This window comes from Trachurus japonicus, chromosome 3 (assembly GCF_045865225.1).
Source record: "Trachurus japonicus isolate A0001 chromosome 3, Traja_1.0".
Lineage (NCBI taxonomy): Eukaryota > Metazoa > Chordata > Actinopteri > Carangiformes > Carangidae > Trachurus > Trachurus japonicus.
The window spans coordinates 24,337,156-24,352,754 of record NC_140909.1 but is presented as its reverse complement, the minus strand read 5'-3'; the positions used below and the strand labels follow the sequence as shown (position 1 = coordinate 24,352,754).

At 39.9% G+C, this 15,599-nt stretch overlaps 2 protein-coding genes across 2 annotated transcripts; one reads left to right on the top strand and one right to left on the bottom strand.

Annotated features, from left to right (window-relative positions):
- The first annotated feature begins 1,880 nt into the window (after nucleotides 1–1,880).
- Nucleotides 1,881–11,532, top strand: adgrg3 (adhesion G protein-coupled receptor G3). The gene is made up of 12 exons (XM_085773123.1): nucleotides 1,881–2,019; nucleotides 2,303–2,357; nucleotides 2,615–2,699; nucleotides 2,962–3,090; nucleotides 5,175–5,342; nucleotides 5,430–5,478; nucleotides 5,548–5,639; nucleotides 5,819–5,937; nucleotides 9,050–9,330; nucleotides 10,551–10,647; nucleotides 10,798–11,123; nucleotides 11,212–11,532. The coding sequence occupies exons 1-12, from the start codon at nucleotides 1,959–1,961 to the stop codon at nucleotides 11,325–11,327; spliced, it is 1,578 nt and encodes a 525-aa protein (XP_085629249.1). The 5' UTR covers nucleotides 1,881–1,958; the 3' UTR covers nucleotides 11,328–11,532.
- Nucleotides 11,533–12,770: 1,238 nt separating this feature from the next.
- Nucleotides 12,771–14,405, bottom strand: LOC146990011 (E3 ubiquitin-protein ligase TRIM39-like). The gene has a single exon (XM_085773122.1). It carries the CDS (start codon nucleotides 14,391–14,393, stop codon nucleotides 12,771–12,773), a length of 1,623 nt encoding a protein of 540 aa, XP_085629248.1. The 5' UTR covers nucleotides 14,394–14,405.
- Between the last annotated feature and the right edge of the window lie 1,194 nt (nucleotides 14,406–15,599).

Below are 15,599 nucleotides of genomic sequence, written 5' to 3'. Positions count from 1 at the left end.
GTGTTTTTTTTAAAAAGGAAAATATGTATGTATGTTTCCGGCTAAGCACCTGCCCAAAGCTTTTTTTTGGCACGGATGTGCGTGTGGATTTTTCTTTTTTGATTTACATGTGTTTTTTTTAGAATAACATTTAAATAAAATAAGGGATCAAGAGTGGCAGAAGTTTTGTAAACCCAATGGACCTATTATGTAAACAAAGTATCAAACATTTTTTTCAATAAGAGTTGAAATGTATCTCTTCACTTTTCAAAACCATTGCATCTGCAAGCTATGTTTAAAGTAAACTGTGCCTTTAAATGTATAATAAAACATAGCAAATATTGATCATGCAATTTTTTTCTCACTACACTTGCCTGGTTTTCTTTTACTCAAGCTGGTGGTGAGCTCTTTTGTTGTGTTCACACTTCTGTCCTTGTGAGGTGAAACTGTTGCATCTTATAAGGTTGTTGTGAACAATCTGTTGAAGATTTTGGAGAATACATATCAGATCTTGTTATTTTTTGTTTCACTATTTCTGTTAATATGGTCTGTGAGCCTCCAAGCAAAAACCTTTCTGACCTTTCTTGATGCTTGTGATTTCAAACTTGACTTAGGCCTACTTGTGGTTTTGTGGCCTGACCATCTTTTCCATGACTGTCATGTCAGAGTCCTATGATATGAGATCACTTAGTTTGTCCACTGCTAAAGCAGCTTATTTATTTCACTGAATCAGCAGTAAACCCAGTCCTAGATTTGTATGTAACACTGTTGTCAAACTTAAAAGCAAGCTTCATGTGGTCAAACACATCTCAGTTCCTTATCTCTAGATTTTTTTTCTGCCCAATAAGTCAATCATTACTGGTACCCAGACAGTTACGGTTTTGACAAATCTGAAACTACTGTATACTTACCCGATGCAAGTGTCCCTAGCTTTGAGATTATTTGAGAAACCACACCTTGGCCCAGAGCTTCTGAAAAATTCAACAGGTCTCTCTTCTTTTAAGAAGTACTGGGAATTTTGACTACCTGAGCTCCACAGAAGGTCTGCTGTTCTGAGTAGAAGTTTTCTGTCTTTCTGTCCACATGGTCTTTCACCAGCTCATAACACAAGCCAACAATTGTGTTTCTTTGTCAAGGCTGCTATATCTTCCAGTGGATCTGTCCAGTAGCTAATTAGCATAGGAAGAGAGATATGAGAGACAAGATGTCTTCATTATATATGATGACTTTGGGAATCAAATCTGATTAGGTCCTTTACTGCCATTAGTCTGAATGATAATGTCTGGAGTCTGACCACCTTCATATAACCATAGCCATGATGCTCATGTCACCCTGCCAACGTGGTAGGTCATGTTCTTTTGCTCATCAGCACATAAGTAACATCATGGAAGAATGGCCAACAATTTATTATATTTCAGTTATTCAGATGACACATTAAAGGTTTTGTATAATGGCATTTTAATTTCCACATGTTTGTTGGCAACTGTGAAAACCATGAGCTGCAAGAGTTTCAGTTCCTCAGCAAGCTATGTCAGTTTCTAACTATCAGCCAGTCTACTTGCGTAAATGAGAAATTCACAGTATTTATTTACTTCCTCTTTCATCTAACTGTTAAGGCAATGTCCAATGTGGGAGATTTTGAACACAGATGTCATTTATTTCTCTGACCAACCAGTCATATTGTAAGTGGTATAGATTTGCATTTCTTTCTTCTAGTGATAACTCTATAGAATAAATAAATGATCACAACATGGCAGCCATACTGCCTTACAAATTCACAAAACTGTGTAGAATCTACTATTGCAACCCTGAGAACAGGGTTACTCTAATTCTTTTGAAAACACATCTGATATGAATCACTTCCTGTTCATGTGAGCTTTCCACTGCAACTCCATGTGATGCAGATGTGAAACTCGTCACTCACCTCATCAGCAGGCAGAACCACATGAACTCTATCACCGTATGAGAAACAGTTAGATATGATGTGGAATACTCTTATTCTTATGGGATTTGCCTGGTTTTCTACAACTCAATCCTTAGGTGAGTTTTTCACATTCTGTGTTTAAGCTTCTGTGCCTGTGCGGTAGATACCAGTTAAACTGTTTATGTATATCACGACCAAGAGACACATGAAGTCAGTTATGGTCCTGTATTACCCGGCGGTTGGAACTCTTACCTAACCACTTGAGCAACATTAAAACTTTAGGCAGTTACACAGTTACAACAGAAATGATGTATTTTCCTTTTTGTCACTTGTAAGTTTATTTTCAACTGTACATCCATATACTGTATTCAACTATATCTGTGTCTGTCACCCTGTCAGATGACTGTAATCATGTCCTTGATGAGTGTCATCAAAATATTCCTCAGTGGACCAGGTAATTCGTATAGTGATATTTTTTAATTGTACTATTAACTGTGTTTGTCCTACAATAGTAAATGTATGTGATTCTTCCCTGCTGTCTCATCAGTGCTGGAACAGCTTTGATGTGATTATTTGAAACTAAATAAGTACAAAGTCCAGTGACCGACCTTAATGAACTAAATAATATCTCTCTGTTCTGTTCTGGAGTAGTGCATCCAGTTACAATACTGATTTCTTGATCACTAAAGTATGTGAAATATGTGTTGATAGGTGTTATGAGGACAGAATTGCAACCTGCAGTATCAGAGGCCGTATGTTTAACTTCATTCGTGTCATGGTGCAGTCATCTGAAGAGGTAAGGCAATTTCTTGGGTAACTTTGTCTCATCTTGTTCTCAATTATTATATTAGAGGTACAACAGTCAGAGATTTAAACATGATCTGAGTTTAGGATGTTACAGTTTCCACTACATAGTTTTTCCTTGAACTTGTTTAATATCATCAAATCAGCTAATTAAATTTCCATATTTTGTTTTTCACTTATTAATCATCTTCATAGTAGCCTACTGTTTATTCAATATCCCTTGAACGTCTTTGTGCATATTTGTGGTTTTCTAGATTGAATTTACACTCACTAGACACAGAGTACATATCCCATCTTCAGCACTGCAGAAAAGCAGAGGAGCTGCATCTGAGAAGGAGGGGGTGATGCTGTTGTCTACACTGATCAACAGCACTTACTTTAAGGTCAGTTGCACCGAAGGTACAAAAACAGGACAAGAGACCTCTTAAATGAGACTGTTTGTTCCCTCCTTAACTCCCCTTACCGATTCAACATTAATCACAGTGAATCTTAGGATAAAGGGAATTAGTTGAACTAATGGCATTTTTTTTTACCTTTTGAAAATTTGAGGGAAACAAGAGAGAATGGATAAGAAGAGGGCCTTCATTTCTCAAACACTGACACTGGCTCCTACTTTGCTCCTTTAACACTTTCCTTTCAAACTGGTTTGCAATGATTTCCATGAACGCTGTACTGACACAGTCAGCTATTGTGTCCCATGAAATTGAGGAAATGTTGACAGGGTAGACTGGGGATGGTTGTACAGGGGTCAGTTAAAACACTTCCAGTTTCTCCAATTATGGACAAGCTACAAATCATCTAATTCAGTCCATTCATGCTTTAGTCTTCATTCCACTTGTGAAAAAGTAGCACTCTGTAACCGAAACAAACTAAACAAACTTCTGTACTAGGCTACTAGCTAGGGTGACTCTTATCTTTAATTCAGAAGTGAGAAACATATTAGAAGACTATCTTAAGAAAACAGCTCACAAAGTTTGATTTTGAGGTCACCAATGTTTTCAGTATTAAAAAGGTAAAAGCCCAACTAAACCACCACTTTTTTTTAATGTGCTACATGAGTAGGCTACACAAATAGCCCAACACTGCACTACAAAGCTTCAGCTTGCGGCTTTGTAAACAACCTGACCGCAGTGCACGCTAGGTTACGGTAGCTGTGCTAACCGGAGTGACATGCACAGGGCACAAAATGGATCTATTTCTAATAAGAAAAGAAGAGTTCATTTGCAAAGCAGATAACTCCGTTTTTAAAAAATTCTAGAATCTTCATTTTTTATTTTTTATTTAGCTACATAAGGTGATATCAGTCAAACCAAAGTTGAGGGACTTTGAGATGTAGGCTAACAAAACAGACATATCTCAAAAAAATAAAGTTTTTATTGAAAACAACACTATGCAAAGAATAATTACAAAGCCTCAGCTCATTTTTTTCAAAATGGCACTTATCTGCTTTTGCAAATGAACTCTTCAAAAACTAAACGGACAGATACGCAGCGTGGTAAGGAATAGTGACGTTAAAGAGTCAGAGGAAACAACATGAAAAACCATAGAAAACATGAAGACGCCAGAGAGGGAGCAGGCAAGGGCCAGGTGTTCCTAGCAAAAAACTAAAGGTAGAAGGCACACAAGATGACCTGCAGACACCTGACACAATATAATTCAGTGTATTAAATAGCTAGGCAGCTACTCACATTCACAGCACTCCATGAGACACGTCTGAAGTCTTTTTTTTTTACCAATGGTATAGTCCACTAGGGGTGTCTGAAATTTTACTACAAGCATCTTCCTGCCATAACTATGGAAAATACTATATTGTAGTATTTATGATTACTAATAAGAAAGATAAATGTTTCAACCACCGCTATCTGTTATTTGTACCTCTTTTAGGGGGGTCGAAGTTGTAATTGAGGGGGTCAAACCCCCATGTAATTCGCACATGACTGTGACCGCTAGATTGCGAGTAACACAGCTAGCCTAAAGCATTACTGTAGTTCCACTATTTGCAGTAGGTTAATGGAATAACACAGTTACAACAATCAACATTTGTATTGGCTACTTTATTCCTTTTTAGGCTATGGTAATCCATTGTCTAAAGAAGTAACTATCAGTAACTAATTATTTATTTTCAGTGACTTGCCCAACACTGACTAACCTGAATGTCACTTTAGATTGTGTTCAACTTCTACTTGACCTTGCAAGATGAGTTGGCTAAAATGAAGGATCCATGGTCACACTTGCTAAATAGTGGTTAGTGGGAATTATTACACAAATGCATTATGACCATGGCCAACATGTGGAACCACAAACATTGAGTTGTAAAAACATGTTTAACAACGGTCTCATTTCTCTTTGTAGCCCCACTACTTCTTATGTTTCTGTCCCAAATGTATTTCTGTTACTGGCATCGAATCAACTTCACCTAGACATTGATGTCATGTGTTGCCTTCATCTCCCCTATTTGTCATTACAGGTGGGCCCCCCTCAGAGAAAAGGAAGGAAAAGAGCACTCATACCAACCGAGTCTGCCCACAGCCAACCCACTGTTTTGGGAGGGTTGGTCCTTGTACTGAGGGCAGGGAACCACCCTCTTACAAACCTCCCAGAACCCATCAACATAACCTTTAACAACATTGAACTGGTAAAATGGTGATAACTCTTCTGGCATACATTTGGAGACTATAACATGCTTTCCTCTGATTCTGATTCACTTTTCAATATGTTTCAGGTGGACAGTGGGTCTTGTGTGTTTTGGCAGGAGCAAGATGACAATACTGGTAGGCTATGTTGCCCTAATTTGCTGTTAGATAAAGCTAATTCACTAATAACCATTGTGTGCTTTTTAGGTTATTGGAGCAGAGAGGGCTGTTCTACGCATCGAAACGGAACTACGTTTATTTGCAGCTGTAACCACCTCAGTTTTTTTGCTGTACTTGTGGTAAGTTGTGTCGTGTTTTCATGTCACCTGAATGCCATAATGTGACATGTAAATGTCAGTCCCCATACATTTATTGTGTGGTTGTAGCACACAGGTTTTAATCCAAACCCCACAGAGCCCCCCATTAGGCTTCTGGAATTCATTTTTAGTTTAATTTTGAATATCTCTTTCTTTTCCAGAACCCTGTATCAACAGTGGATAAAACTAATGCCATCGCTCTCAGTTACATCACCTACATTGGATCAGCTCTCTCTGTCATCTTCACAGTCATCAGCTTGATCATCTATGTATTCTTACAGTGAGTTTCTTGTTCCTTGTTGCTAAATAGGGTGATTCTTTTTCAACAGGGGCTTTTGTCCATTTTGTCCTAATGGTATTGACTTAACTGGCATTTCTTTCATCTAGAGTTCAGACCACAGAGCAGATATTTTTCTTCCTTTTTTTTTGAAGATTGAAATTTGTTACAGGATATGGGCTCAATACAGGAATGAAAGTGTTTATTTGAATGTTGTGAAATGCATCTGAATGTTTTTCCAACCCTTTTCACTGTGGCAATGTCTCCTGTCACTGTGGCAGGAGTATGTGGACAGTAGCCTACTGAATCTTCATCGCTATGATTACAAAAACAAAACCCTTAAGAAGTTGTTTTCATGGTTGCTATTCTTACAACGTAGTTAACATGATCAAAGACATGAGACAACATAAACTACTAATTTCACAGATAAGTCAGTATCAGTGTTTTACTGATCCATTCATCCCAGCCTGCTTTTCACATGGATTTTGTCATACTAAGTACTACATCAGACTTTTCACTCTACTCCTGTCATATTTGCTTTACCCTATAGGCCTATGTCGCTAAACAGAAAACATGCTTGTAAAATAAACCACCATACAGTCGACCTAGGGTGCTTTTACAAAGCACAAAGCACCCTTAAGGTTCTTTCTCACCAACTGCTGTTGGTGTGAAAGCTGGTGTGAAAGGTGTGATCCAGTTTCTCGGGTAGCACAGAGCGGCAGAGTAGTTCCTTATGAGTGGTAAACCAAACTGATAGCTGCGTTTCCAATGAAGGAGTTCCTGGTAAAAGGAGGGGGTAGGGACTTTTACAGGAACCGTCCTCTCACTCACTTTTTTTTTTTACTGCTCTTGTTGTTGTTTTCTGGCAGTATAGACGCTTTCAAAAAAATAATGAAAAAATATGGGGTTTTTTTCTCGATTATCACGTAGCCTAACGCCTAGGATCCACTGGCGTCAATGCGATTTCTTGCCGGACGCGACGCCTCCAAAAAAACGGACGCTTAGTACTAGAACCGCCAACATTCCATGTACTCCTAGAACCGCCAAGAGGTCATTTTGACCTCCATTCATTCTAATGCAAAAATGGTAAATGGACTGCATTTATATAGCCATATATATTATATAAGCAGCCAGACACACAACTCAAAACACTTTATAGTAATGCTTCTCATTCATATACATACACATACTTTACAAAAAATAACAATAGTCGTTGCTTGGCAACCAATATAGACAACTCTTTATTTTTCTATTTTTCGAACAGTGTGTGCATATAAAAATTTTCAAAATTGTTACAAATTTCTGAATTCATGTCCATTTCTCATGAGAGCAAGGGACTGTCATTGTTATGTTCAATGTTTATGAGTAATGTTCATTTGTTATCAGTTTGACACCTGTTTTAACTGTTTGACAACTTTCTAATATCTGAACTCGTGTTGTGTTGTGGGATGAGGTCAAAATGACTAACTAACTAAATAACTAACTATCTAACTAACTAACTGACAAACTGAGTGACTAAATGGACATTCTTTAGCCCAGATTGCAATGATTGGAAAATCAGTTTTATAATTTTTTATATACACACACTGTTTGAAAAATAGAAAAATAAAGAGTCGTCTATATTGGTTGCCTAGCAACGACTATTGTTATTTTTGGTAAAGTATGTGTATGTACATGAATGTGAATCATTACCATAAAGTGTTTTGAACTGTGTGTCTGGCTGGCTTTATAATATATATGGCTATATAAATGCAGTACATTTAGCATTTTTGCATTAGAATGAATGGAGGTCAAAATGACCTCTTGGCGGTTCTAGGTAAAATCACTCTTTTTTTCGTTCTCTTTTATACTAGAATCGTGAAAACGCATAGGATGATGTAGAACACACTTTTAGGAAAAGTCACCGACTGGGAGACATAGGGTTTTTACCTTACAGTCTATGGTTTTTACGCAAACAGAGTTACGTGCATTTTAAGAAGCTAGAGAGGTCAAAATTACCTCACGGCGGTTCTAGTGTTAGGTAGGCGGGAACACAGACCGGAGAGTTAACGGACAGTGGACAAGCAGACCCCCGCCCCCCCGAGCTGTTCTCTATCTCGCTCCCCACTGGACAGTGACCCTGCGTCGGACGCATTCATTTGCATAAAGTTGAGCTGCGGTCAACTTTTGGACGCGCGGCAACTGCTCGAACAGACGCGCCGCCTACCCAGAATGCTTTGCGGGCGCGTCATTAACGGTTTGACGCGTCCCATAGAAAATGAACAGGCAGCCGCGTCGCGGCGGACGCAACGAACGCCAGTGGATCCCAGGCGTAATCCCGCGATCGCGGATTTTTCACACTTTTAAAAATTTTTTTACCAGGCCTACTGCAACTCTCGTCTTTTACTGAGTTATTCTCTCTTTTTTCCGGCCATTTTTAATAACATTTGTGTTTTAAAAATGCTGTTTATTTCGGGGTTTTCTCTTAGCGTCACATCCTGCTTTGAGTCTGACCAATCAGCACAGAGTAAATCTCAAGGCCCACCGAGACTTTTTCAGGGTCGATCTGAGTAGCCTACCTACCCCCAGGCAGGGACTCCGTTCGGCCCCGTAAAAGTTCCTGTAAGCGGCCCTGTGGGGGAGGTTCCTGCAGTGGAGACGTGCACCAACAGGGCTGGCCCTGTAAAATTACCCCGAAGCTCCTGCAGTGGAAACGCGCCTATAGTCAACGTCTCTTTCTCAAACTCTACTTGTTCTTCAGAGCTACATATCCATTACTTGTCTCCAGACATTCAAACAATTAGTATGTAGGTGCAGCTTTGAGCTGCACCCTTGAGCATTTCTCCACCATTAGCCTTTAAGTGTAGACTCCCTCACTATTATATCAATTCTGTTACTGCAGACAGATCTAAGAAGGCACTGTACTATACTGTATCAGCCAGTCGGTGCAGTTTGAATATCAATGATAAATGAGTTTGACTAAATTTGCTTATTCTAAGTGATATAGTCAGAAAAAAAAGGGAAAAAGAGCTCTGACGTGAGAGTAACTGTACACAAAAATAGGCACATGTTCTATATCTGATATGTCAACATTAAAAAAATGATCATGACAATGTCTATACTGTTTGTCTTTCAGACGACGGCGTCCAGAGAAGGCCATTGCTTTGCATATGCAACTAACAGTAGCACTATTCTGCCTCCACCTCAGCTTCCTGCTCGGAAGCTTCTGGGTTAGGCTGCTGAAGGAAAATGAGGAGGACTTGGTTTGTAAGTTAGTGGGTCTCTCATTGCACTGGTCTCTGCTGGCCACCCTCACCTGGACAGCATTAGAGGGATTCCATCTCTATCTTCTCCTCGTGCGAGTCTTCAACATCTACGTGACACGATACCTGCTCAAACTCACCTTGGTGGGATGGGGTGAGTGGAATGTGTTTAGGAGAGTGTGTCTTCTGAATATTAAAGGAGTATGAATTTGCTGTTTTTGAGGGTTAGGGATCAGTGTTGATAGTGTCGATAGTCCTTAAATTGCATTCATTTAGGTATATAGCAGGTGGACACATGTATCTGGTTACATCACTGTGTTTCCTAAGCTAAATTCTGTTATCTGAAAATTCTCTTTGTAGACATAGGAGCTATGTGAATCAGGATAACTTGCCTCCGCTGATGACACATCTAAGGCTAACTTCACAGTGGTTGAAGAGAGTGGTAGGCTACTATTGGATAAGAGAAGGTTTCACAATTTGGATCAGATTAAATTGTCCAACATTTCTTCACTTCATGGTAGTTTCCTTAACACTAGGATGGATTTGCTCTATGAATTTTGAGTGTGATTGTGACCAGTAGAGAAGCTTTAAAGTTGCAAAGAGCCACATCAGTGAAAGGCAGCAACCATAGGCACATAATGGAGGAGAGGGCTAAGCCTTCCAAAATTTTATGCTGAAAAATTGTGGAAATCATATAATGACGTGCACACGTGTGCACACATGTAATGTGTGTGAGGTTGTCGCTGCAGCTGCTGCTTGTTCATCACTATGTTGACGAGTTGGGAATGAGAACACGTTGCCATGGTGATAGTTTCATCCCGGCGCTACGTATAAAAGTTGGTCAGATATCCTTCCCAAATGTCAGGCTCACCCGCTGCCGCCTATGGCTGTAATGCAAGAGTTAGATTAAGAGCCATTCTAAAATTTCAAACACTCGTTTGAATGTTAATGACCACGTGGAGCTTTGGAGGGTGTAGAGTGGTTAGCACTCTTCCTTCACAGCAAAAAGGGCCTTTCTGTGTCGAGTCTGCCTGAAAAGTTAAGATCCTTATACTGTAGCTGCAACTGACAGTTTTGGCCACCTGGCGGCAGCAGAGCATCCTGTATACTGGGCATGTTATGACCTTTAAAGTTGATGTGGCAAAACTTTTACACAACCAGCAGATATTGAAAAATAGTAGCATTCATTATGAGTCATATATCTGTTTTTACTCTAACTGCATCAATCGCAAATATATTAAAGTTGTGATGCTCTCAATTCAGTAACACAATATTAGAAGCTGAGAACAGAAATGCAAAATGCTCAAGCAGATACAGTTAACTATTGTCTGGGCTTGTTAAATCAGATTCTGTTTTTCTCTCATCTTTCTACAGGCCTACCTACGGTGGTTGCAACTGTATGTGGGATTTTAGGTGTTTATGGTAAATTCACTCTGGGGGATGAAGACAAAAAAATTGTAACGACAGAAATGTAAGAAATAAACATTGTGTGATTTCTTAGTGGAAATTTCATTTCATTTCAGATTGTCTCTCCATGATGAAATATCAAATTAAGTTTTAAAATTCTTAAATCTTGTGTATTTTTTTCTTTCTTTCTTTTTCTTTTTTAACTAACCCACAGATGCTGGATGAGCAAGAACTTTACACATCACCTCCTAGTCATCTACATCTCTATTCTGGCCTATTCATGCCTGGTGATCCTCTATAATTCTTGCATGCTGGGGCTGGTGGTGTATAAAGTGTGGGGACTAAGAGGAGGTTGTGGTCGCACTGAAAGCAACAGTGGCTTGAAGAGGATGACAAAAGAGAATGGGAGCAGGTTATGGAAGGACTGTGCCACAGTGCTGGGCCTCAGCTGTGTGTTGGGGCTGCCTTGGGGGTTCGCGACCACCACCTTCACCTCACTCCCTGCGATATATATTTTCACTATACTTAACTCCCTGCAGGGTTAGTATGTGTTACATCATCAAATACTGTATGCGCCATGCTTTTAGGATTTGCTGAAGAATTCATCGCTTTTCTTTTCTCCTCTCAGGTTTCTTCATGTTCCTGTGGTCCTTGGCTTTAAATTGCAAGTCTCGATCTGACAATAACTCCTCCATCAGAGACCCCTCTTCTCAGAAAATGATGACAACCAGTTTCAATAACTGATTTTCCTCAGCTAAAAACAAACAAACATATTATTCATTGCCAATATTAGGTGTCTATTGACTTGTGGACATCAGTCATTTGTTTTTACCTTCCATATAAGACATTGTGTTCACCTTCATCATAACTTTAATTAGGCTCACAAAAAGGTAGTAGCCTGTACTGTAGCTATATTTATCATAGCGAACATGCTAGTTCTCCAGACATTAGATATTTAGGCAGTTACATTAATTCTCTGAGGTTCTATTTCTTTCTGCCCTGTGCTGTTTAGTCACATCTGCCATATTGTTCTCATTGTTGTCTGCTCAGTGGAGATGGCAAAAGACTTGTTATCTTGGTCCCTAACAGAGTATGGTTCTCTGTTTCATGGAGGGTTAGCATTGTTAGGTTAATCTGCAACTAGTCAAAGGTCGCTAAAGTTGAATATGAATGCTGACCACTGAGATTTCATTTCAGTGAACTAATGTTGCTGTTGGAAATACTGGTGTGACCAGGACTTTGAATTTGGAAGCAACTGTTATCTGTTTCTTTTCAATGTCCAACAGGAAGGGGGCAAGAGGGGGATCCTTCAGGCTTGATGCCGTCAGTGCTTACAGAAACCTGCTGACATTTCCCCAGATGGCTGTTCTCTTCTGTTGAACTGTTTTCTGTTACTTTGTCATACATATCTGCAGGTGTTTTGTTCTGTAACTTTGTAACATAATTGATTGAATCTGTTGTCAGTGTTATATATGCTGCTCTGCACTTTAGGGTAGGCTAACAGTTAAACCTGTTCTACTCATATGGTCATAAAAAAACATGAAATTCAAGCCTGACCCTGAGACTTTAATGCTTGTTTTTGTTATGTTTTGTATAACAATGTACAAAATAAACACAATCTACTGTTAAAAGTCAGCTGGATGGAACAGTTGCAGTTGAACACCAGCCTTTCACAAACCAATGCCTCAATTCTTCCATCCATAAAAAGCAACAATTACATACCATCTCAGTTAACCATTATTGATCTCCAACATTAAATAAATATTCACGCCCACATACATGAATAAAAATGCACAGAACTTCATGACAAAATCATTGAACAGTCTAAACCACAACAACAATAACAACAACAAAAGCACAAGAGAAAAACATGAAACAACAAAGACACAGGTTTTCAGTTGTAACCTCAACCATTAGAACGTAGTTTGACATAATATTCATTATCTGGGACAGAATGGCTGTTGATGGAGGGACATGTCTGAAAGACTTTCTGACTTGAAATGACGAACAGTAATAATTAGATCAAATGTTATTTATATTTACAATTTCTTTTAATATGTTTTTATATGAGGGACAGCACAGTCTGGGGGGTGTAGTCAGGACTTCATTTCACTGCTTGTTGTAAGTGTTCACTTTAACTTTGCATGTGACAAATAAAGAATCTTGAATCTTGAATCTTGAGATGAATCAATCAGTATTAAGAACATCGGAGATCCTGAGAGGGGCAGAGTTGCTACCACCATCATTGAAACAGGGACTGAAGAATGGGTGGAGTCCATCTGTAAAGGAGCAATTAGTGAAAGAATAGATCATTTCTTTAGCATTAACATCATAAAAGGAGACCAGTCCCTCCTCATAATCCACAAACACCCCCACCTTCTGGGGCTGCGATGTCAGAGGCAGGATGACATCAGGGTCAGCAAGAGCTATGTACTCATTTCCATTCCTGAGCTGCAGGGTCCAGTAGCCAGCCTCTGGGCTCGATGTGACTTGTCCTTTCCTGGTTGCAGACACACTGGCCACTCCCAAATCCCATTTAGTTTTCTCTTTAACCTCCACCTCATAGTAGAATCTACCAGAGGAGAAACTCTGCTTCCCCAGGACCATGACGCAATATGAAAATCTCTCTGGGTTATCTGGGAGATTCTTCTCCACATCACAGTGATTTACTTCCTTCCCATCATCAGACAGCATGAGTTTAGGATGTGCCGTGTTGGGGTCAAGAGTGACATCCACTGCATACTGCTGCACCCTCTTCAGTTCAGCCCCAAACAGCTTGGTCATCTCTTTGCTCAGTGTTTCCTTGAGGTGAGCCACAGCTCTGGCCACAGACCCCTCAAACGACGTCCGATGGAGGGTGACTTCATCCCAGTCTTTTGGAGTGTTTGTTTCACACAGGGACGAGGAGTTTTGGAGGAGGTGCAGGTGATCAGAACTCAAGAGCTGCTGAGCCTTGATTTTTCTCTTCATCAACTCTAGGATCTCCTCATCCAATTCTTTGATCAAGTCCTCGACACGTTTTGCTGTAATTCCCTGTTTCTTTTCGATCTGCTCACTCAGCTCAGCCAGGCCTGTTTCAGCAAACTGCATCAGAGTGGAGAAGACACGTACACCATCTGCTGTCTCTTTGTCTGCGGCCTCCCTGCTTGTCTCTGCTGATTGCCTGAGCTCCTGTTTCTTCAGCTGTCTTCCCTGGATCATCTGTTGAATTTCAGCATGCATCCTGTCTAACTCAGCCTTCCTCCCTTCGCTTTCTTCACTCAGTGGAACAACGTCATGTGTTTCATGGCCCGACTCACAGCAAAACTGACACACACACATCTGGTCAGTTTTGCAGAACAGCTCATAGGGTTCGAGATGCATTGAACATATTCTCTCTTCCAGATCTCCCAGCGGAGCGGTGAGCTTGTGGTTTTTCAGGCCCGACACTGTCTGATGTCGCTGCAGGTGAGTTTCACAGTACGAAGCGCGACACACCAGGCAGGACTTGAGGGCCTTTAATTTCATCCCGGTGCACATGTCACACGGGATCTCACCCGGTTTGGCAGCTTCTGAGGGTTCTTCTACAGCTGATTGTCTGAACTGAGCAACCATCTCCATCATGAAAATATTGACGTTCAGCTGATGACTTGTGTCAAAAAACTTTTTGCAAACAGGACACTGAAATTTTCGATTGATTTTCCAGTTTACAGTGATGCAGCTCTTGCAAAAGCTGTGACCACACAGTAGGGTGACAGGAGTGTTGAATACATCCAGGCAGATGGAGCACAGAAAGTCAGCTTCAGACAGCAAACAGGTAGCAGCTGACATGTTGAACACACTAGGGGGCAAAAAAAAAAACATCAGATTTTTTTTTGCCATATGAAAATCATGTCTACATGCTAACAAAGACTATTTACTGAGTAAAATCTGTACTCACCCTGTGGGTTTCTTGTGGTGCTCCTGAAAATGCTGGAAGCTGCAAGCGCTGGCTTGTCTTTGTGGGAATGGAAATGGATCCAGCTGGCACTATAAAGGTCAGTGTAAAGACACTGGGGGGATGTGGCTCCTCTTTTCAGTGTTGCTCCACCTCCTCTTGAAATGTCCCCTGACTACCCCCCTTAAGGCAATCAGCATTTCTCCTCTGTCCTTAGAGTCCAGCGAAGCCCTACTGTCACAAGCTGTGTACAAACATGATAAACTTGTCATGTAACTGAAAGCTGGCCATGTGACCAGGTCTCTTGGTTGATTAAGACAGACCAAATGTGTCAGTTAACTGCCACCGCAGAGGCACTTCACATTGTTCTACCACAGTGAAGGGCAGAGGGCTGGGCCTTGTGGCCGGGGGAGGAGGCTCAGCAGGTGATTCAGAGAAGATAAGTGCAAAAACAGAGGATTTAGTTCATCTCTAAGTAGGCCTTTATCCCCAGCTGTTTGTACCCTCATATATTTTAATGTGATGTATCATTGTTTCTTCTATTAGTATTTTTCCCAGATGACTTGAGCATGGTATTACTTATTTTCTTCAAAGTGACAGCAAAATTAAGAGATTCAGGTTGTGTTGTAGAGTTGACAATGATCACATAATTGCAGTCAAAGTTTTTTTTTTTTTTTAAGTGACAGTCTTGTAAGTTATGCTTTAAAAATATTTGCCCACAGTGTTAATACTGAGGTTACTTGTTAATAATGTTTATTAGCTGTTTATCCATCAGACTAGAAGAAACATTGTGAGTTGAGTAAACATGTGCTATTGCCTTGAAGCTGTCTCTAGCTGTCGAAAGCAACAGTAGTGATTTTGTTTTCCTTCTGTTTCTATCATTTCTTTTCCTCAAACTGTTTGAAATGTAAAAACATTTGGGAGATTTTTAATTTTATCTTGAAATCCCTAAAAGGTCCATTTATTTAATGAAATATTACTATTAGAATGTGATGAATAACTGCTTAGCATTTGACTGTTTAATATAAAATGTAGCCTAATTAATCACAATGAAGTTTTATCAAACAGCAATTTAATTAGCGTAATTGCAATGAAATACC

What these genes read in the sequence shown, in the direction of transcription:
- adgrg3 (XM_085773123.1), top strand. Translation starts at nt 1,959, where the DNA reads ATGATGTGGAATACTCTTATTCTTATGGGATTTGCCTGGTTTTCTACA. An exon ending in TGGTGCAGTCATCTGAAGAG is followed by an intron (nt 2,700 to 2,961) that starts GTAAGGCAATTT and finishes GTGGTTTTCTAG; the next exon opens with ATTGAATTTACACTCACTAG. An exon ending in ACTCACCTTGGTGGGATGGG is followed by an intron (nt 9,331 to 10,550) that starts GTGAGTGGAATG and finishes ATCTTTCTACAG; the next exon opens with GCCTACCTACGGTGGTTGCA.
- LOC146990011 (XM_085773122.1), bottom strand. Translation starts at nt 14,393, where the DNA reads ATGTCAGCTGCTACCTGTTTGCTGTCTGAAGCTGACTTTCTGTGCTCC.